At 47.9% G+C, this 23245-nt stretch overlaps 1 protein-coding gene across 1 annotated transcript in view; it reads left to right on the forward strand.

Annotated features, from left to right (window-relative positions):
• Nucleotides 1–402: 402 nt before the first annotated feature.
• Nucleotides 403–23245, forward strand: part of CEP170B (centrosomal protein 170B) — an 80082-nt gene continuing 57239 nt past the window's right edge. Inside the window, 5 exon segments of the mRNA XM_033138610.1 lie at nt 403–867; nt 6964–7100; nt 15300–15342; nt 15345–15385; nt 20150–20228. Coding sequence (XP_032994501.1) covers nt 6996–7100; nt 15300–15342; nt 15345–15385; nt 20150–20228 — 268 coding nt within the window. The 5' untranslated portion in view covers nt 403–867; nt 6964–6995.

Below are 23245 nucleotides of genomic sequence, written 5' to 3' on the forward strand. Positions count from 1 at the left end.
GCCAACGACTAGGGGCTGAGGTCCCTTTGCGCTCCCCCCCAATAAAATATTTGAGGGGCTGGGCTCCCCCAAAGTTAATGGGCAGGCCTATTGCCATTCAAATAGTGTGGGGGTGCGGTGACATGTGATCGATTATGCGGGGGGAGGCGGGGCAGAATAATATTTTATTCAAGTTGGCACTCCTGGAAAGCAAGAAATGGCACCTCTCCTCTCCCACCCAGCTTTTCGTCTCGCCGCTTAGGGCTTAAAGAGGCAAAAGCAACGCGGCCGCGTGCTCCTCCTCGCCGAGCCCGCCCCCGGGGAGCTCGGCTCCGCTCCGCCCGCCCTGCCGTCGCAACCAAACTCCTCACCAGCCAAGGGAGGGAGAGGGAGAGAGAGACGGGGGAAGCCGCCGCCGCCGCCGCCGCCGCCACCCGCGCCAAGCCGCCGAGGGCGCACGGGCGCGCACCACGCTTGTGCCATGGAGAAGCCTCGACGGCGTCACCTGATCTAACCTGGCGGCTTCGCTGCCGGAGGAGGCAGCCCGAGAGGGAAGGGCAGGGCAGGGCTGGGAGTACCGGGAGGGGTGGAGGGAAGGGAGAGAGAGAGGAGGAGGAGGGCGAGGGAAGCGAAGAGCCGCCTCCTGACGTCTGGAACCTGCTGTGCAAGTGAGCGCAGGCGGCGGCGGCGGTGGCGGCGCCGCTCCTTGTGTCCTCCTCCCCAGGGCGAGAGAAAGGACGATCCCTCGGTGCGCGGCCATGGCAGAAGCCCAGCAGCGCCGGATCCGGAGAGGCTAGGGGAGGCTGACGGTGCGCCCTGGGGTTTGGATCGGGCGCCCCGCACCTGGCGCAGCGCTGGAGGGCGGAGAGCCGGGGGCCGCCACGCCGGGTAAGGCTGCGCCGAGTTAGGGGTGGCGGTGGTGGTCGGGGCAGGCGGAGCCCACCCTCGGGGAAGGCGGGCAGGTCCGCCCCGCAGACAGGAAACAGCTGATCGCGCCGGCTGGGCTTCGGCCTGCGGCCATCCGGCAACGCAAGGAGCACCTGGCCGCGTTGCGATGCGCCTTGCCAGCCCGGCCGGGTCAAGGGCCTGCCTGCCTGCGGGGTTGGAGAGCCGGGCATGCGGGGACTGCGCAGGAGGAGGAGGAGGGAAAGGCGCGCTTCCCTTCTGCAGCAAGATCGGGGCTGGGGAGAGGAGGTGGGCATGGAGAGCAGACCGCTTGGAAGGCGATTATTATTATTATTATTATTATTTTGAGGGGGGTGGATAGAATTGGTGGAGATTGGCCAGACCCTCCCTCCCATCTTTCTCTCACACAAAAGGAGGTGGGCTTGCTGCTGCTGCTGCTGCTAAGGCCAGATTTTGAAATGGGAGCGGGTGCAGCTATGGGGACAGAGGAGGGGGAGCATCTCCATGATGGGGAGGTGTCATTGAGAGAGGCCGCTGGTGCAGCAACTACAGAGTCCAGCCAGGTAAGGGAAGGCCAAGCGAGGAGCTTGTGGTGGCTTGTGGCCAAGTCCTCTCCCAAATGGGGTCTCCGGAGCCTTGGCCGGGGGGGGGGGGGTCGCAGCAGCTGTTGGATAATGGGAGGGGGGGAATGTCAGTGGATCCAGCGTGGCAGGTAGGAGGTTCCTTCATCTTCAATGACTAGAGAGGTATATAAAAGAGCAGAAAGGCCACTTTGGGTAGGGATCAATAGAGCTGGAGGTTTCCTCTTCCTCCTCCCGGATTCTGTGCTCCCTGCTAGCTTCCTACCAAAATAATACCCGCCCTCCCCCTTCCCAGGAGTCACACCGTTCCCCAGCTTGGATTCCTGCTGCAGCCCCAGACTTCTTCCTAAACAAAGAGACGACTTCTCTATCCCCAACCCCCTGGAGGTTTGAAGGTTCACTGCCCCCCCCCCCCAAACCCTCGAAAGAGAGACAGATTTATCCGGCGGCTGGCGGCTTTATTGTTGCACCTTGGGTAGGGCTGGTGGCGAAGCTTCGGATATACCCCCCCCCCATCCTTTCCTTGGGTGTGGATAGCTGCTGGCAGTTGCTTTGTAATAATGGTGGCAAGATCTGGGAGGAATTGCCTGGCTCAGCCAGTTGAACTGGCATCTGGTGGCACCAGGCAACCCCAAATGCTAACCATCTTTTGGAGCTGGTTTTTCTCCCTCTCGCTTGTTATATGTGCTGGCTTCTCTGGTTCCCTCTTGTAATGCTCCCCCCCCCTTCATTTAGTAACTCCTTTCCCTCTTCTCACCCCTTTCCCCTTCTCCTCCTCATTTCTCTTCTTCTTTTTAAAAGCCTGCAACCAAAAGGAAAAAAAAGATCAGGTGGATTATGGTGGGCTCGATCTGTGGGCCTGGCTTGTGTGTTTTCCTTTAAATCTTCCCCTCCTGCTGGCAAAATGTCCATAATAAGCATTAGTTGTGGCAGAATCTGCTGCTAAGGGTCAGGGCGAGCTGATTAAAGCTACAGCCGCCAAATGGGAGCAAAAGAAAAATGAAAACGTTGAGGGGTGGTGTGTGTGTGTGTGTGTGTGTGGGGAGAGAATAGAGTTGTAGGCTTCAGTCTCTGCTCTGACATTGTGTCTGCTTTTGTGGGCCAATGGGGGCTCTTGCCCAGAGTGTTTATTTCCCTTCCTCCTAGCAACAGATGCCAACATGCCCCTGCAGCTCCTAGCATGCACTGGAAGAGGGAGTGGGGAAATGCGAGTGTCAAAAGGAGGAAAGTGTGAGGCCTGGGTGTCAGCAGTTTCTGGGGAAAGGGCTATGTAGCTCAGGGGCAGTGCATCTGATTGGCGTGCAGAAGGACCCAGGATCCATCCATTCCTGGCACCTGCCAGTCAATTTAGACAGTGAGTTAGATGGACCAGTGGCATAAGGCATCTTCTTAGGTTCATAGTTAGCTTTTGCATAGTGCTTCGTGAATGTTCAAAGCACTTCAGTGCATGAAAAAATCCAGCATTGCAGGGGTTGGGCTAGATGACCCTTGGTGTACCTTCCAACTCTACATTTCTATGAAAATGTAGCGCTAAGGCTAACCTTGCACCAGTACAGTAGCACCTTAGAGACCAACTAAGTTTGTTCTTGGTATGAGCTTTCGTGTGCATGCACACGAAAGCTCATACCAAGAACAAACTTAGTTGGTCTCTAAGGTGCTACTGGAAGGAATTTTTTTATTTTATTTTGTTTTGACTATGGCAGACCAACACGGCTACCTACCTGTAACTTGCACCAGTACAAGCATTTGTCCTTGTGCAACAGGACGGTCCCCTTCTCTCTCTCTCTCTCTCTCTCCCCCCCCCCCCCGTGTGCCCCATACAATTTGCTCTGGTGGTTCCTGTGATTTTGCAACAGTGTGGGGGTGTGAAAGTCCTGTTCTGCAGGTGCAATAATTTAGTTCACTTCAGCCCTTGGTAGGTAGTGTCTTGCGAATCCACCTAACAGGAGAGGATGTCAGCAGATAGATCCAGCACCTTAAGACTGCAATAGCTGGGTAGCCTACGAACAAGAGTACTTATTCAAAAGTGTACTTATTTCAGTCCTCAAACATTGCACGGTATGCAGATGGAGGCAAGGGAGGGGAGCTGCTTTGAATTAAGTGAGGCACAAAAGGAGCAAATTTACAAGTGAAATCTTCCATGCAGGAGATCCTTCTCTATCAGCTCAGTGGTGGGGCAGCCTTTCCCTTTCCCTTGATATGTTAAATTTCCTGTCCCCCCTCTTACAGGGGGGATTTATAAAACTAGGAAGTTGGAACATAATAGGCTTAACACTTATTTCCCTGCCCCCCCCCACTTTCGCAGCAGCACAACAAACAGAAACATCTATTATTACCTTTTAAAATAAGCATCACCCATCAATTGCTTTGGATGTCTTGCACAGAAATATATATTTTTGCTTTTCCCTGACCCATAAGATTGACCAGATGTCTGTCTTCCATCTCTGTTTTTATGATACTTTAAAAATTGCTTTTGTATGTTGGATTTTTGTGCACTAGTGTACTTAGAGGTTTTGAATATCCCGCAGTTTGTAAGTGCTTTGAAAGAAACAAATGGGGTTTATTTTAAGCCTTGAACTCTGCACCCCAAGTTGCTCAGGACAGCACACAGGGTCTCTCTTCCCCCCAGTCATAGAATCTGAAGGGATCACGAAGATCATCTAGTCCAACCCGCTGCGACGCAGGAATCTTTTGCCCCCACATGGAGATTAAGAGTCTCATGCTCTACCAACTGAACATCATTTATAAGCCGGAACATTGGAAGCTGATTTATAGTGAGTCAGAATACTGGTCCACATAGCTTGGTACTCTCCCACACTGTCTGGCGGTTTCAGACCGAGACCATTCCTACCTGGAGATGCCAGGGATTGAACCTTCAACCTTCTGCATGCAACGCAGATGCTCAACCACTGAGCCACGGCCTTTCCCCAGGTCATAGGTTGGGTTAAGAGCTAGTGACAACTCCAGGTCACCTAATGGACTCCATGACTGAGTGAGAGTTTCAGCCCAGCTCCCTCCAGTCAGTCCAACAGTCTTCACTGGGAATGAGATGGTTGGCCCTCCAGAGAGATTGGACTACAACTCCCATTACCTGTTGGCTGTGCTGGCTGGGGCTGATAGGACTTGCAGCCCAACACCACCACCTGGAGATCACAGGTGTGGAGATAAGGGTGGGAAGAGTGCTGATTCCTGTGTGTCAGTCTGCTGTTAAAAGTGTAGGATCAGGTTATAGGTCAAAACTTGAAAATGCCTCTCTCTACTTTGGTCTTCCCTAGAGCATGAGGTGGGCCTTCCAGGTGAGGCACAGGTGGTTAGCCAGGAAGGAAGGCACTCAACTCTAATCTATCCCAGAGACTTCTTGACATAGGCGGGCTTGTTTCGTATGACCTGCTCTGCCTGTTTCCGTGTGTGGATGTTGTGCACGGAATTCTGTGAGCATTCTCGGCTTTCCTGCCTCCTTTCTCCTTCTGTGTTGAGCTTCTTGAATGCTTTGTGCATGTAATCCTCCTAGTGTGACCAGAGAAAGGCTGCTTTTTAAAAAGTCTACAAGGCAGAGGTTTTCAACCTTTTTGAGTCCATGGCTCCCTTGACGAAATACATTTTTTTCTGTGGTACCCCTGCGGGGCTCAGGAACCCAGTTATGTCACTCCTTGCCTGCGGAGTCAGCAGCCCCTCGCCCCTTTTTGAACACCCTCCCTTGGGGAGTGTTCCCTCGGCCTCCTCTCTTCTCCCTTCTCCTTGGGGAGTCCTCTGGGCAGCTGCCCCTGGTCTCTGAGCTGCTCCCCTGCCCCAAAGAGAGGTGGCCTCCTTAAATTGCCCCACAGGGTCCTGGGAAGGCACCATTCGCCTGAGGAGCTTGTAGCCAGGGCTGATGCAACAAACAGCTGTGCAAGCCCTTTGGGAGGTAGAGATGCAAGAGGGCATCAGAGGAGGGAGGGAGGGAGGAAGGGAAAGGAAGGAAAGGAAAGGAAAGGAGGACAGAGGCCAGTGTTGCCAAGGCACTGCAGGGTGCCACTGCACACTGGTTGAAAACTACTGCTATAAGGTGTTCGAGACCCCAGCTCAAGCTTGATGTCTGGTGGGCTTTGGTTCGTATTGAACTTCCTGGGCTTGAGATTGTCACCGGAAGCCCTTTTTCATGTGTCGCCTCTGAGGATGGTGATGAAATAAGAAGGGCCATTTCTGCCCACCACTGATACTCTCCTTGGAGAGGCCCTCCTGGTGCCAACTTCGCCATGTTTCAGCGCCAGGCAAAGTCTGTTTTTTGTTTCCCTCTGCAATTGGACATCACCAGTGAGTGGATATTTTTGTTCTGTGTTTTTAATATGCTTTTTTATTCTTGCTGTAAAAAGTCTTGCTTTGCAGGACTTTTTGTTGTGGGAAGTGGTTTATAAATTCAGCAAACCTAACCAAACCTTTGCTTGTCTTCCTTGTTGGCTTTTGGTGGATATTTTCTCCATTTCCCTTTTATAATAACTTTAAGGACTACCAGCTGGGAGGCTCCCTGGCTTAGTGTAGAACATTTGCTTTGCCCACAGAAAGTCCCAGGTTCATTCTCGAGCATTTCCAGGTTGGGAAACTCCCTGGTCTGAAACCCTGGAGAGCTGGTTTTGGTCAGCAAAGAATGGGGCTGGGGAACATCTGGACCTCCAATGTTGCCGAACTATAGCTCCAAATTTCTGCACACCTGCAGCTGAGGGACCAGAGGTGGGGAAAGGGTGCATCAGGATCTGTATTGTTGGTGCATCTCTGGGTGATTTTGAAGTAGATCTGCAGGGATTTCTGACTCCCAGTTATTTAACAATGGCAATATCAAAATATCTAACTGGGAGCGGGTTTTTGTGACTGTGAGCTCGGTTCAGTTTTGGTACCAGAACAAATTACTGGGCTCAGAATGCTTTAATCCTAAATGCATGCTGTTTGCTCCTGACTCCAGTTGATAGATATTTGCATATTAGTAAAAATCAAAGTGTGGGACCCAGATGGTGCTATGGGTTAACCACAGAGTCTAGGGCTTGCTGATCAGATGGTCGGCGGTTCGAAACCCCGCAATGGGGTGAGCTCTCGTTGCTCGGTCCCAGCTCCTGCCCACCTAGCAGTTCGAAAGCACATCCAAAGTGCAAGTAGATAAATAGGTACCGCTCCAGCGGGAAGGTAAACGGTGTTTCCGTGTGCTGCTCTGGTTCACCAGAAGTGGCTTTGTCATGCTGGCCACATGACCTGGAAGCTGTCTGCGGACAAATGCCGGCTCCTTTGGCCTATAGAGCGAGATGAGGACCACAACCCCAGAGTCGGACACAACTGGACCTAACGGTCAGGGGTCCCTTTACCTTTACCTTTTAAAAATCAAAGTAGATCTTGAAATCTGCCCTCATATGCTGTTGCTGTTGTAAAAGAATTAGTGGTCGTGCTTTTTGTGCTCTTAACTGTTGACATATTTTTGTTTGCCTTTTTGGTCCACATTTTTTTCTGTAACTTTTCTCTCTCTCTCATCTAGGATGGTGAAAAGTTGAAGTGCCAAACACCAAAATGAGTGTGACATCATGGTTTCTGGTGAGCAGTGCAGGCATTCGCCACCGGCTCCCTCGGGAGATGATATTTGTCGGCAGAGAAGACTGTGAGCTGATGCTCCAGGTTAGTGATTATGCCTCCGTTCTCATAATTAGGCGAAAAAATGAAAAGACAATCACGGGGTGTAATAACCAAGGAAAAAAAGTATAAAATACTCAGCCGTGACTAATTCCTAAAACGAGGTAAAGGTATAATAAAGATATAACCCAAACTTGACTGAACACAACTCCAAAAATGGGGTGAGGGCCCCTGAACAACTAAGCGGAATTAGACAAATATATATATATACTCAAATGAAAACCCTCATAACTGAAACCCTAACGAGATGCCGGCTCTTCCTCGTTTCACTGGATAAGAAGTCAGTTTCCTCAGAGGGAAATCAGAAAGTTACTAAGATCAAACCAAAAGAATAACGTGCAGTAGGGGGAGAATCCTCCCAAACTATTTCATGTTAGTTAAACTCAGGCTAGCTAACCTAAAAAATTCTGATAACAAAACTCATTGTTTTGAAGACGAAGCCGCACGGGCTCCTATGACCAGATGCTACAAGAACCTGATTGAGACTGCTCCTGATAACGCCTAGTTCCTGGTTTATACCTGATTCGTTCTCATACACAACTTGGGTTTCATCTCTGAAAAAGAGCAAGGACACACACACACACACACCCCTCATACATTTAGAACACTTGTAGTACACACTTTTTAACAGTTAGGGAGATCTTTGGGAACTGTAGTTTGCTATGGGTGCCGACTTTACTGTTCAAGTAGTGTGAGTGCTTCAAATACGGATTTTTCTTCAGACTCCAAATGCAATAGTAGAACTTAGCGTGTGCCCCCAAATTGAAAATGTTATGGGTCTATGTACAGAGCATATCCGAGCGCTCAGAGTTTGGTGGTATTAATAGCCTCAATTTCTGTGCAGACAAAGACTTTTACCATAGTGACACTATTGGAACTAGCTTGGCACCTACAATCCTTGTATTTTATCTCCTGCTGAAAATGATTTTTTCGTTTCTTTGAGAGTTTTTACAGAATATTGATCCAGGAGTGGTTGTTTGCTATGCATATTTTAATTTTATTTAACTTTTTTATTTTGATGGTTTTCTTGTATAGCTCCACAATATACATATACACGTGTGTGTGTGTGTGAGAGAGAGAGAGAAGAGAAAGAGAGTGAAAGAGCCGAGCGGTTTATAAATAATTAAACATTATCCCCATATTGCAGCAGGCGATAAATAATAAGACTGATTGACTAGGAATCTGCCTGAGGCGCCTTAGTAAAACTCGTGAGTTAGATTAGAGAAAGGTAGATTAGGATTTATGAGTAGATCTCTGGGCAACCGGAAGTAGATCGGCAAGGATTTGTGACTCAAGGTTCAACCGTGGTAGCAAAATACCCCCCCCCCCAACCACAAGACACAGTTATTTTTATGAATATTTCAGTTCTGTGTTTGTTTAAATCACTGGTTCTTTATCCTTTGTCGTACCCTGCCCCTGGGCTCTGTTGGAGGAAGGGTGATTCATAAATACAATAAATAATAAATTAGGATAAATTATGCTGAGCACCAGGAAGAACCAACTAGATCAGGCCAATGGCCATATTGTGGCTAGCATCCAATTCTCACGTGGCCAACCAGGTGCCTATATGGGAAGCTCAAATGAAGGAAGCTGCGGGGAAGGCAGAGAGTGTTACCAGACATGGATTTTTGTGCAGCAGGACTGGGGCTGGGCGATACCTGGTTTTCAGCATTGCGATATATCACCAGCTAAACACCGCTGCCCTTAGGGTGACTTCTAATTATTTTCCCAGTGATCAAAACTGCTAGCAAGAAAACCTTGGGGGGAAACCTTGTGTGAATCAGCAGTGAAACGGTGCAGAAATTGTGATTTCTGGCGTGATGTGTGGCTTCAGTTTGCACCTGGAATTGGGGGGGGGAGGCAGCGAAATTCAAATCCCCTCTCAGATGCTCAACTTATTATGTGATGTTGGGCTGCTTGCTGTCATTCAGCCTAATGTACCCCATAGGTTTGTTAGGATAAATTCTGTGTGTGTTGAAGAAGGGCCCTTGATGAGCTCCTTTGGAAGACTGGACGGTATAAGAATGAATGGATTAACACCATTCAGTTGATTCAGCACTTTTTCATTCATTAATATAACTGTTCCATTCATCCCAAGCAGCCCAACCTGCATGTGTAGCTTTTTTTAAAAAAAGCATTTGCAAGTGGGTGCTCAGCATCGTACTTCAGCACACATTCTGTACTTAACCCTTGTTTGCATTGATTTCGCCCATGAATTTAGATAGGTCGCTGGGGGCAATATGGAGCTTGGAGAAGGTGGTAGTCTCGAAGCCTGGGTATTTAAATAAATTTTGCTAGGGGGGGGGGAGAAGAGAGCCAGTGTGTAGTGGTTAAGAGCGGTGGACTCATAATCTGGGGAACCGGGTTCGCGTCTCCGCTCCTCCACATGCAGCTGCTGGGTGACCTTGGGCTAGTCGCACTTCTTTGAAGTCTCTCAGCCCCACTCACCTCACAGAGTGTTTGTTGTGGGGGAGGAAGGGAAAGGAGAATGTGAGACGCTTTGAGACTCCTTCGGGTAGTGATAAAGCGGGATATCAAATCCAAACTCTTCTTAATCTTTCAGGAAACCTTCTGTGCCTACTTTACGGCTTGGAAATACTTAAAATATTTGTGAGGATTAAGAAGCATGTTGCTGAATTTTAGGTTGCGATTAGAATATTTAGCGGAAAACTGAGCATGCATTTATTCTGTTCCTGGGGGAGGGGAGTTAAGGGAGGTGCTTAGTGCCTGTTGCAGGCTGAATTCTGCCACTCTTTGTGTGCCAGAAATTCAGTGGGGTGTCTGCTTTGAGTGTTGTAGTTAGATCTGGAAATGCTCCCAGACTTGCAGAGATTGCACATGTCCACTCAGTGTTCTGGGCTTGTGTGCTTGCGCCAAAAGATCAAGTCATGGGTGCCAAAAGTTCTGTGGAGGGGTGGGCAGGTCTCCCTCAAATTGTCTGTAGGTGCTGTAGGCGGCAACCCCAAACAGGCTTACTAAGGTAAGCCTCACTGAAACCAATGGAACTGGCACAGGATTGGAGCTGCGTGTCTTGCATTTAGTAGGGATCCAGTTAACAAGAGTATAATGATGCCCAAAATGTGTGGTGTGTGGAGATGTTTGTATGCTGCAAGAGGAATTGAAGGTTAGATGCATGTTAGAAGCCACTTAACAAATGGGTTGCTTTTTTGTCCTGCTTCTGTTTTTGGGGTTTTTTTTTGCGAATTTGTTTTAATGGCTATTTGGATTTTGAAATTTTGGAGATTTTGCTGTTGTTCAAAAGGCAGGATAGGAATGTTTTGGTGCAGAAGTTAAGTTATTCGGGTAAGGACTTTATACCGTGTCCTCATACTTTGTCCATCTAGCGTAGTATTGTCTGCACTGACTGACAGCGGCTCTCCAGGGTTTCAGGCAAGGAACCTGGCACCTTTTGCGTAGAATCATAGAATGATAAGCAGAAGCTCTCCCCCCCCCCCCGAGCTGCGGCCTCTTCCCCCAGAATCTAGAGGAGGAAGTATAAAACCATTAAGTACAAAGATTAAAATTACCCCAATGTGCTAGATTGCTTTGATGCCACCTGTGCTGCAGCTGACAGGTATGGGAGCATCCCAGGATCATTGGTTAGGGCGTCGGGCTGGAAGTCCAGGGTTCAAATCCCCCACTCGGCCATGGTACTTGCTGAGTGACCTTCAGGGCAGTCACTGCCTCTCTGCCTATCCAACCTCGCCGGGTTGTTGTGGGGGATTAAATGAGGAGGTGGAAAGGGAACCATGTGAACCACCTTGAGCACCTCGGAGTAAAAGGTGAGATAGAAATGACATGGCATGAAATGAATAATAAATAAAATTGCCCCCAAAGCCCTTATCCTATCCGTGAGCCATGATTGACGGCACAAAGGGGGGAAAGGAGCGATATAAGTGGGACTTTTTGCAGTGGGCAACCTGTTGACTGATAGAGAAATATGTCTGCATATATGTATATTTTTTTGATCATGAGGGAACTGTGGCCCCCCCCCCAATTTTAATCCAGAAAACGACCTGTGCCATTGTGTGGTGTGTGTGTGTGTGTTTATATAAAATTATTACTTGCCGTTCTCGCTATGAAGTCTCAAGGCAGGTTGCAGCATTTGAACGCTACATCCACCTCCTTGTTTGCTTCCTTGTTATGTTACAATGCAATTAATTGCCCTATGAAATATAGATAACTGACCCTTTAAGCAGCAGATTTTGGAAGGGTTGCAATTCATCAAATGCCACATCCATTCTAAATGACTGCAGCGCCTTCTTGAGAAGGGCCAGCTGGCTTGAAATGATAGCTTTGTGTTTGGTTTTATATGTTTGTTAAGTGTTAGCGCTCTTACGGCGCAGTCCTAACCAGGTCTACTCAGGAGCAAGTCCCCAGTTATAAGGACTGTGGAGCATGTGAAAGACATCTCCCTGTCACCTTTGAGAACCAGGGTGCAATACTGAGGGATCCTGGCCTGGAGGGGCAAATAGTATTTCCTGGTGTAAGGCGGCTCCTTCCGTTTCTATAATTGCACAAGAAACCAAGGCTACGAATCAGTGTAGAATCGTATTCATTCATGTCGGCACATTGCCCTCGGCTTCTCCGGGAACATCGTAGGGTTTGGACACTCGCCGTCCATAATGCACGCTTTCTGCCTTCAAGGTGTAGTCTTTTCAGCTGATAGTAGCTTTCTTGCGATGGTGCAGATGACTTGAGACAATTACAGAAGGGTGGAAAGAAGAAGAAGAAGAGTTTGGATTTGATATCCCGCTTTATCACTACCCGAAGGAGTCTCAAAGCGGCTAACATTCTCCTTTCCCTTCCCCCCACAACAAACACTCTGTGAGGAGTGGGGCTGAGAGACTTCAGAGAAGTGTGACTAGCCCAAGGTCACCCAGCAGTTGCATGTGGAGGAGTGGAGACACGAACCCGGTTCACCAGATTACGAGTCTACCGCTCTTAACCACTACACCACACTGGCTCTCAGTGGGAGAATGTGTGTAGAGAAAGAGGACAGGGGGTGTTTCTCTCCTCTCTCGTAATTCTACAACTCGCAGCCGTCCGGTGAAACAGAATGGCGGGAAGTCAGGACAAGATGAGAAACGGCTTCTTCACACAGCGCATACCTGTGGAGAGTTTGCTACCCACCATAGGCACCGACTTCAACAAAATAGGTCACCCCTTGCCTGCAGAGCTGGCAGCCCTTCACCCCTTTTTGAACACCCTCCCTTGGGAGTCCTCTGGGCTGCCGCCGCCCCTTGTCTCTGAACTGCCCCCCTTCCCCCAAAGAGAAGTGCCTCCACTTCCTGCTCACCCCCTGCTCAGCCCCAGAGGCACCATTTTCCTGAGGAGCTTGTAGCCAGGGCTGCTGCAATGAACAGCTGTGCAAGCCTTTGGGTGGCAGAGATGCGAGAGGGCATCAGAGCCTGAGGGAAGAAAAGAGGGACAGAGGCTAGTGTTGCCCGCGTACCCCCAGCCATCATTCAAGGCAGCCCAGGGTGGCATGGCACACTGGTTGAAAACCACTGTCAAAGTGGTTAACAACACATTAAAACATCAAATAAAACAGTCCAGAATAAAACAGATTCAAGGAAAATAATTCAAATCCTCCTCTCGGTGACATTTTGCTTTCCCCAGTTGCCAACCTGGCATCCAGAGATCTCCACTTGGTCTCAATTGGACCTGTGCCAGTCACAAAAACGCGCCTGGCACCTAGCTAATTTCTAACACTGGCCAGATAGGGGCCTGGAGGGACGCAGTTGGCACCTAAACCTGTGCTTCTCTGTCCCATGCCACTGTAGCAGCATGCTGGATGAGGCAGATAACTAGACAGTGTCCCAGAATGTTTATGGAAAAGAGCTCTCCATCACTTAACAACTTCCGTTCCTTTGGCTATCTCCACTGTCGGAGGCATCATGGCTCCAAATACCACTTCTGGCAAGCGGGGAGAGTGCGGTTGCGTTAATGTCTACCTTGCAGGCTTTACACAGGCACCTGCTTAGCTGTTGTGAGAACAGGATGCTGGCAGACCAGATGGGCCATTGGCCTGATCCAGCAGACTCTTCTTATGTTCCTGTATTCAGGGCTCTTGCATTCCTAACAAACCTTCCTTGCATCCATTTCCCCCCCCCCCCCCCATCTCGTCATTATGCTGGGTGGCGGTGGAGGGCCTTGGTCCTGCTTCCGGGTTGCGGCAGGGAAATAGAAACACTTGCTCAGCATCTGCAAAGCTTTAATTGCACATTCAAGGAGTGCCCTATTAGAAGAAAACATGCATAGCGGCTTTGACTAACTTCCTGTTTGTTCATTTATTTAGAGAGGGTCGGCAGGGTGCAGATTGTGTCAATGTTTACCCTGCGCAAATTAGAAGCTGCAAGTTCTCGTGTTAGGAATTTATACAAAGTCCTTTGTGTGCGTCGAGGGGGCTGCTATGTGCTGTGAAGTGTGAAGTCCTACTAAAACACACTATTAAGTAACACGGCTCTGCCTTTTGACATTTGTTTTGTTTTGGTGTAGCCTTGTTCTCGGACAGATACAGATGAGGTGTTAAAACTCTAGATTAGGGATGTTGTAAACGGGAGCAGAAATTGCCTGTGCTCTCTTATTTGCCCTTTGTCCAGAATGCATCCAGCGAATATGATTGGCATTTGCTGCTGTTGTTTTTCAGTCTGCAAATGATATGCAATTGATGATGTTTCCCCCTCCGCCCCCTCATTTGTATTGCATCTCCTATGCCTTGAAATGAGTGGCTTTTGCATTGGAATGAACTGTTTGGAATAATGTAATGGTTAAACGATCAGTTACAGCTCAGGTTTATTTCTTTTAAACTTTATTCTATTTACCAAAATTTATATACCACTTGACTATAAGAAACACATGCAGGTGGTTTATAAGTATATAAAATGAAACACTAAAAACAGGTATTTGATGATAACATTCCAAAAATGATTAAAATCCAAAGTAGGGAAAAAGAAAGAAAACACATATAACTTCTGCTTGTTGAGATAGGTAAAGGTAAAGGGACCCCTGACCGTTAGGTGCAGTCATGGACAACTCTAGGGTTGCGGTGCTCATCTCGCTTTACTGGCCGAGGAGCTGGCATACAGCTTCCGGGTCATGTGGCCAGCATGACTAAGCTTCTTCTGGCGAACCAGAGCAGCACATGGAAATGCCGTTTACCTTCCCGCCGGAGCGGTACCTATTTATCTTCTTGCACTTTGTGCTTTCGAACTGCTAGGTGGGCAGGCAGGGACCGAACAACAGGAGCTCACCCCGTCGCAGGGATTCGAACGCTGACCTTCTGATCAGCAAGCCCTAGGCTCTGTGGTTTAACCCACAGCGCCACCCTTGTCCCTTCCCTTGTTGAGATAGGCTTGCTTAAAGGGAAATGTTTGAAGTAGGCATTGAAAAGAGCACAGGGAAGGTTCCTGCCTAGTATCAACAGGCCGGGAGTTCCAAGGTTTTAAGTGCTGCCACATTAAAAGATTGATTTCTTACAAGTGTGGAACAATATTATGCGGCACTTGTAACAGTGCCAGTTCTGCAGATCGAAGCAGTGTAGTGGGTATGTATTGGGTAAAGAAATGCAGCAGCTAAACCGGCCCCAAACTGTTAAGGGCTTTATATCCTGGTACACTTTGAACTTGCCTTGGTAGCAAATGGACCACAGGGTCTGACGGGGTCTCCCTCCTATCAGCAGCCATAATTGCACTAACTCCAGCTTCTGGGTTGAGCCCCACACAAAGCGCATTGCAATAATTTAGCCTTGAAGTCACCAGTCCCTGAACAACTGTTTACTATCCCAACTGCTTTTCTTGGGTCCCCTGGCTGCTGTTGGACTACAGCTCCCATCATCCCTGACCGCTGGTCCTGCTAGCTAGAGTTGATGGGAGTTGTAGTCCAACAACAGCCAGGGAACCCCAAGTTTGAGAAACACCGGTAAGACCTATGCCATCACACTGGAACAGGTGCCAGGGCTAGGCACACACCCCAGCAGGTAATGTTGTATGCTGCCTTGGGTGCCCTTGGAACAAAGGGCACTACTCCTAAATTATGATAAATGTAGGTAAGTTTACTGACTCAGTAGGTACATTTCCCTCTTATGTCGAAGAAGTCTCTCCAGCTACATTGCTGCAGCTGTTAGAACAATCTCTTGTCTTGCAGAACTGACATGTATAACTCTGCCTTCCTTCCCCCCAGTCTCGCAGTGTGGATAAGCAACATGCCGTCATCAACTACGACAAGGAGATGAGCACTGGGTGAAGGATTTGGGAAGCTTAAATGGGGTAAGTAAGGAAGTCGGCTGCTGGACGGGATGGCTTCATTCCTGCGGGTGTTTGGCTGCGCATTTCCATTTTGCTTTGCTGGGAGTGCTTTAGAGACCTGTGTGCTGAAGGCGATTGAAGCACCTCAACGCAAAGTCAGTAGGGCTGGTGCTAGTCATGGAAGGATAGTGGGCCTATTTTGGGGGAACCCCTGGTTATGATGGATAGGCCAGCCCAAGCTGTACCTCCATAGATGCTTCATAGGGTTTGGCTAGATTTGCCAGACGTTCAGTTTTTCTCCTCCTCCTCCTGTTACGGAAGCCCATAAAGGCCTGAAAGACATTTTGACTGGTAGCAATGCTGGCAAGGGTTGTTCCGCTTTCTCGTGGATTAAAACAAGACTTCCGAGTTGCGTATTCTGCTGTAGAGCTTAAGAAGAGCTTGCTGGATCAGGTCGAAGGACCACCTGCACGCAGGCTTCTTATAGGCATCTGGCTGACCACAGTGAAAACAGGATTCTGCCCTTCAACTGATCCAGCAGAGCTCTTCTTCTTATGTTCCTAATTGATATAGTTCAGATATTTCTGTTGTCCAAATTAAATTCTATCTATCCGTATTATGACTCGCCTTGTATTAAGGTATTTGGCCTTACCGGCAGCTTCATTTGTAATTTTAGTAGAAAGTTTTGGGTTGCATTCAATGTGCTGCTAAGGTGAATGTTCTGCTGGCACAAGGATTCCTCCTTGTGCAATGGGGTGCCCTCCCTCTGTTCCCCTTGTATGCAGCCTGAATACGTCCCAGGTTTACTCACAACCCTCTGGAGCAGGTACCATTGCACAAGCCCTAAAAGTAGCCCAATAGTTTTTTATGGAGTACCTGTGCCTGCTGGTAAGCAATAAAACAGGCATAGGCAAACTCTGGCCCTCCAGATGTTTGGGACTACAATTCCCATCATCCCTAGCTAACAGGACCAGTGGTCAGGGATGATGGGAATTGTAGTCCCAAACATCAGGAGGGCCGGAGTTTGCCTGCAATAAAATAAACAGCAGCATTAAAAAACCTTTGGGCTGTTAGAAAGGGAGTAATTCCATCAGAAAACATTTGAAGTTTTTATGGCTAAAGAATAAGACCTGACCTCTGAAATAAAAGAAGACAACTTTTCAGAGAAACTATGCATAAATTAGAGGCATTGTTGGTGGTAAACTTTTGAAAACTAAATAAACACTTAAAAAAAAGCTTTTCAGAGAAACGAGCTTTGAAATTTTTCAATGGCATGAAATGAAAGAACTGAGGGCTGAGCTTCTTGCTGAGAAGGAATGTGACTTTACAGATCCTGTAAGGAAGAGGAACTCTCAGTCAATGTGACTGTGTACTGGAAATACGAGTATTTCATATAGAGAGATACATGCAGAACTACTGACTCATGCGTGACTATCTCCCAGGTTGACAATCTCCCAGCTACTCTGCCCCTGTATTCTGCTGCATGTACAGATCTAGACAACAACGCCATCTCCCATAATCAGTTGGGGTCCAACAACATCTGGAAGGCTAGAGGTTCCCCGTCCCTGGGGTAGACCTTGTTGTTGGGGCTAGATGAATATGGCAGCTCTTTAACTTGGGTCTCCAGCAATTTTTTTGGACTACAACTCCCATCATCCCTAGCTGGCAGGACCTGGTCAGGAATGATGGGAGTTGTAGTCCAAAAACAGCTGGAGCCCCCAAGTTTGGGAAAACCTGGCCTAACAATTCTAAAGCAGAAATCCACTTCTGAAGCATTGTTTCAAATTGAGATTGGGAGCACAACTGTGGTCGTAGCAAAACCACACTGCACCATGGTTAGCGTCAAGAATGAAAGGGTAGAAAGTAGAAAGAGAGGAAGGAAGGACAGAGTGTTTGAGCCCATGAGATCTCCTAGCTGTAGGTAAGGGACCTAACCAGCAGGGTTATTGATGTCTGCAACAAGCCTTAGCTTCCATAAAAGATGTACCTTGCAAAAGGCACATAGTGACATGATTTTAAATGATTTCAAATATGTCCCGGAGCAGAGAGCTCTCTCTTTTTGGCTCCCCAAACCCCCTTCTTAACCTTGTGTGAGCCCCACTGTTTTACGTCTGTGCTGTCGCTGTGGAAACATACGGCAGCACATAATTTCCTGTCTCTGTTTGCTGTGCAAGTCCCATCTGCAAAAGATTGCTTGTGCTCTGGATTTCCAAATCCAAGTGCAGCTGTACGTGGCTTGGCTTTTCCAGCGTGCCAGCACATGTTTGCGTCGTATTTGCATTTTAAGGGCAGAGAGAAGCCGTTTGTTTGTTTCTTAGCACATGCACACCCTTGAATTGAGCAGCTTTATGACAACACAGAGAGTGGCTTTGTCATTTAGGCTCAGGGCAGGGGCTCGGAAGCTGTCTTTCCAGCAGACCTCCAGTAGTGCCTTGGGTGAAAAACCTCAGGGGTCAAGTGTGGCTCCCTAGGCTTCTCTTTCTGGCCCTTGGGGTGGGAGACAAAACTCGGAACTGTCTCTACGCCCTCTTTGCACCTCCAACTAATCCAGCAGCTACAAGCTGCCGTTGCATAAAAATGACAAGAAAAAAAGTCTGAATTCCGCAAGCTTTTACAAGCTGTGCAAAGCAGATGAGGAGGATCTTATCCATTCAAGGAACTGCCCAGATTCCTCTGTGCTTGTGCTTCAAAAGTGCAGGCCTTAACTTTCTCTCTACAAGACATTTGCACAGGTACCCCTGGGAATTTGGCACACTGGGCAGCTGCCAGGCTTGCTCATATTAGCCGCCTTGGCTAGTGGAAGATCCATCTGGCTGGCCTTGAGGGCACCTCATTGGATGGAGCTACAGTTGCAAGGGGACCCTCCTCTTTTAATGGCAGGGAAGTCATTGCCCATCCTGGCATCCTTGGCTCCTAGATCTTAAGATGCTTGCAGTGCTGCCTGCATTGTACTCTTGTCATTTTAGGAACATAGGTAGGTAGGTAGTTTATTTCGGCCATTTGGCCCATATCACATAGCAAAAACACATTCATCATAATACACGCAAAATAAAACAATTCAACAAATTTCAACAATACGGTACAAAACAATTTTAAAATAACCCGTTTACACCCTTCCATCTAATTCAAACCGAAATCAGAGTTTTAGGAACATAGCAACCTGCCTTATACACCTAGCTCAGTGTTGTCCACACTGACTGGCAGCCGCTCTCCAGGCAGGTGACACTGGAGCTGGCTGGGATTGAACCTGAAACCCATCTGCGTGCAATGCAAATAGAATCATAGAATTGAAGAGTTGGAAGGGACCACGAGGATCATCTAGTCCAACCCCCTGCAATGCAGGAATCTTTCACCCAACGTGAGGCTCGAACTCATGACCCTGGGATTAAAGAGTCTCATGCTCTATTGACTGAGCTATTACAAATCTTATGGCCTTTCCCCATTTTCCTGTGCTTGCCCACCTTTGGGCTTAGAATGAACATAGCTCTTCCCAGCTGAACTGTCGTCGTTATCTTTGTGGGGCCTCAAATAGGTTTTATTTCAAAAGCCAAGGTCTTGACTTATGAAAGCTCACCAGGCCGACGTCTGAGAACACTCTGCTCTAAAGTTCAGAGCAAACACATTTACTAGACGGCGGCTGCTCTTTAGCATCGCCCCGCTTATCAAATTTCAGACTCTCTTCCCTGCTGTGATGCCAAGGAGGACGAAACCACTTTGAGATTACGTGGGCTGCCTGCAGATGTGTAGAATTCGTACTCTGCTTGGGTGAATTGTCCGAAAGCCTCTCCGCCACATGGATTGTTCAATAAATACGGCAAAAACAAATTTCATCTCTCTGAATCTCTCTCAAGGTAGATAAAATGTGTGAGTGTGTCATTGCAGCAATCACAGTAAAGGGTGTCTGTTGCATTGCCTGGGCAGGGCTAGTCAGTGTGGTGTTCAGTTAGCCAGGTATTTTTCAGTTCCAGCCAGCACGGCCACTGGTCAGGGATGATGGGATTTGTAGTCCATAACATCTGAAGGATGCCTCGTTGGCTGCCAATTAATTTCCAGGCCCAATCCAAAGGCCTGCTGTTGACTTATAAAGCCTTAAATGGCTCAGGACAGCAATACCCCAAGGACCGCCCCTCCGCAATTGAACCGACCCAAACCCTGCAACCATCATCTGAGGCCTTTCTTCATGGGCCTCCTCCATGAGAGGTCTGGAGCATGGCAACACGAGAAAGGGCCTTTTCTGCAGTGGCTCCCCGTTTGTGGAATGCCTTCCCCAGGGAGGCTTGCCTGGCACCTTCATTGCATATATTTAGATGCTGGATGAAAAGGTTTGTCTGCCCCCAAGCACTCAACTCATTAGCATCCTATGAATTTTTAAATACCGTATTGGCCCGGAAATAAGCCACCCGAATATAAGCCGCTCCCTTAAAATTCCACAGGCACTCACACCCGTTTCGTTTTACCGTAGGTCTGTTTCAGCAGCGATATCGTAAAAGCCAATTTTTGTAAGGTCACAGATTTAAGCTGTACTTTAACTTTTCATGGTCAGATTTTTTTTGGGTGTGTGTGGGGGATTAAGGCTTATATTCAGGCCCACAAATGGTATGTTTCTGGGAGGGAGGTTATTGGTTTGTTATTGGTTTTATTTTATGTATTTTGCATTCTCATTTTGTATTTTTCTGTTGTGAACCTCCCTGTGAAGAAGGGTAGTATACAAATTTCAACAACAACAACAACACAACAACAACAACAACAGTCTTTTAAATGACGTTTTGCCCTTCTTCTCCACAGACTTTTGTGAATGATGTGCGGATTCCAGACCAGAAGTACATCACGCTAAGACTGAACGATGTGATCCGTTTCGGCTATGATATCCTTTTTGGGTGTGCTCTATGGGCAGAATTTTGTGGGACCCTTAGCAATGTCCTTTCTTCCCACTGTGAGCCAATCCTGACTTCATGGGGCACCACCACCCCTGGAAGTCTGCCTTTGCACTCCTAAAAGAAATTTACGGTTATTGCATTTTCTTGCAGCCTCATTTTGGAGAAGGCAGTGTGGTATAGTGGTTAAAATGTTGGACTAGGACTGAGAAGAGACAGGTTCAGACTTCCATTCACCTGTGAAACTCATGGGGTGACCTTGAGGCCTATTGCTAGCACTCAGCTTAACCTACCGTACTTTTCTGTGTATAAGACGCCCCCATGTATAAGATGCCCCCTATTTTGGGGGACCCAAATTTAAGAAAATGGGGGAAGATGGCACAGAGTTGTTGAACTTTTTTTGGGGGGGAGATTTGCCCAAAGTTGTTGGGGGATTGCCAAAAATCATTCACCCCCACGTGTCGCAACACCCACCCCCTCGTCTGTCCCCTCGCCAACAGAAGCTGCCAATCGCCAGCTCAGTTACCGCGTCAGCCAATCAACACCCCCCATTGACGCAGCAACCAATAACACACCCAATAGCTGCTGACAGCCGCGGCAGCAACCAATCAAACGTCCACCCTATGCAGTATCCATGTATAAGATAGCCCAAACTTCTTAGCATAATTTTTAAGGGAAAAAACCTAGTCTTATATACTGAAAAGTACAGTACTTCACAGGGTTGCTGTGAGCAACTTGTTTGTTTATTTATTTGCAGCATTTATAATTTGCTTGTTTATTTGCAGAATTTATAAACTCGGTTCATTGATTAATTTGCTGCGTTTGTAGCCAGTAAGTAGTAGCTTGCAAATGTCTCTCCTAAGACGCTCCCTGCCCTCAGCCTCACGATCTAAAAGGACACGACACACGAGGAAAATGAAATGGGAGGGAGGGGGGACACTAAGGCAGTTTGAATCCACATGGTGGGGTGTGTGTGTGTGTGTGTGTGAGAGAGAGAGAGAGAGAGAGAGAGACTTGAGGCAGTTACCATGCCCCCTTGCCAATGTCTGTGGCGGTTTGTATTTGGACAGTGGGTTAATGTAGGTCACTCTGACCCCCTTAGAGAAAATGCAGAATATGAAAGCAAAGTTCTTTCCCTGAGACGCTCATGGAACAGCATCCTGTAGATTTCACCCTCCATCTCTTGGAGGTTTTTGGACATTTGGCAACTGAAAAAAAATGTTTGCATCCTGGCCTTGAGCGAAGCCAAACAATGGATTTTGTTGGCTTCAGTGGGAATTCCCTCTGGATCCCCCTAAACTGGCAGAAAACAGGACTCTTGATTTCCATCGCTGCCTCCCAAACCGGGATCGGTTGAAAAAACTTACACTTGGCATCAGCTTCAGAGGGAAAGAATGCAATTGCTTAACTCTTTTGGAAACATCTGTGAGATGGAGCTGCAGAATCTTACGAGGCTGGGCTTTTAATCTCTTCATCAGAGCATCATCTCCCAGTTGTCTGGTATCTTCAGCCAGTTACCAGTGTTGCGATCGTTTTCTGTGAATGCTCTAGGTCCCCCCCCCCCCGGCCAGGATTTTTAATAACAATTGGCAGGTGGATGGACCATTTCCTCTGTGACAGAACACATGATTTGCCTGAAGAAGGTTCCAGGTTAAATCCTGCACACCTGAGGTTAGCAGGTGCCAGGAGAGGTCTCTTGCCTGACATCCAGGACAGCTGCTGTCAGCTGGAGTAGACCAGCCTTGTAAATAAGCCCACAGAAGTTACTAGTCTGCAGCAATTACTACTAGTGTTGCTGGGCTCCGTGTTAGAAATTAGCCGGGTTGTTTTGCGACCATGTGGAGATCTGTGGATGCCAGGTTGGCGACTGGGGAAAGCAAAACGTCACTTGGAAGAGAAAGACCCTTGAAGCTTGGTTTAATTCTGGATCGTTTGATGTTTTAATGTATTGTAACCCGCTTTGAGATTTGTTCTTTAAAATATAAAGCGGTATAGACATGAAAGTAACAATAACAATGATTCCCATTGGAAAAAGCACCTGGACATTCCGTTGTGCCAACCGCAATTCAGGTTTAAGGTGCCATTTGGCGATTAGATTCTATATCTGAGTTTTTAACTCCAGCTGGGACTGGAGCAAGTTGGTAGGAGAGGGATGGAGAGAGCAAGGAAGGGCATGGCCGAGAGGACCTTCTGCCTGTGGGACATGCTAGGTTTCTGTGCTTGGCACAGTCCTCTTGCTTTTCTGCTTCCAGCTCTTCATTGCCTGCTTGAAATACTACTGTAAATACGGCTTATGGCTACCAGGCTTAAGTGCAAGGCTGGAATGGATAGCACTGGTCTAGACAAGCAAATAGCCTGACCTAGTTTAAGGCCACGTCTGTTTCATGCATTTAAAGTGCTCATTTACCACTTCAAACATCCGTCGTTTTCCCGCACAGAACCCTGGGAGCTGCAGTTTGCTAAGGGTGCTGAGAGTCGCTAGGAGAACAACCCATCCTCCTTCCGGTGGAACTCTGGGAATTGTAACTGTGGGTGGGTGGGGAGAAAAATAGGGGATTAGGCCACGAAGCTGATTTGGTGTACGTGAGTTCGTGACGCCTGAGATTCTTTCGGTCCATGCCCTTTCCCTTTTTGATTTGTTTGCCATGTTGTGGGTTCGAGGGACGTATGACCAGAGGGAAAAATAATCTGGCCCATATTGATATAAATGAATGAAATATAAATATATGAATTTATATTAATACAGAGGTACCTCTGGTTACGTACTTAATTCGTTCCGGAGGTCTGTTCTTAACCTGAAGCACCACTTTAGCTAATGGGACCTCCCGCCACTGCGCCACCAGAGCATGATTTCTGTTCTTATCCTGAAGCGTTAATTCTGGGTTAGCAGAGTCTGTAACCTGAAGCGTATGTAACCTGAAGCGTATGTAACCCGAGGTACCACTGTATAAATTTAATAAATTTAATAATAATACTATGCCAGTCCTGAGAATAAATGGGGAAGGGG

Source organism: Lacerta agilis, chromosome 1 (genome assembly GCF_009819535.1).
Source record: "Lacerta agilis isolate rLacAgi1 chromosome 1, rLacAgi1.pri, whole genome shotgun sequence".
Lineage (NCBI taxonomy): Eukaryota > Metazoa > Chordata > Lepidosauria > Squamata > Lacertidae > Lacerta > Lacerta agilis.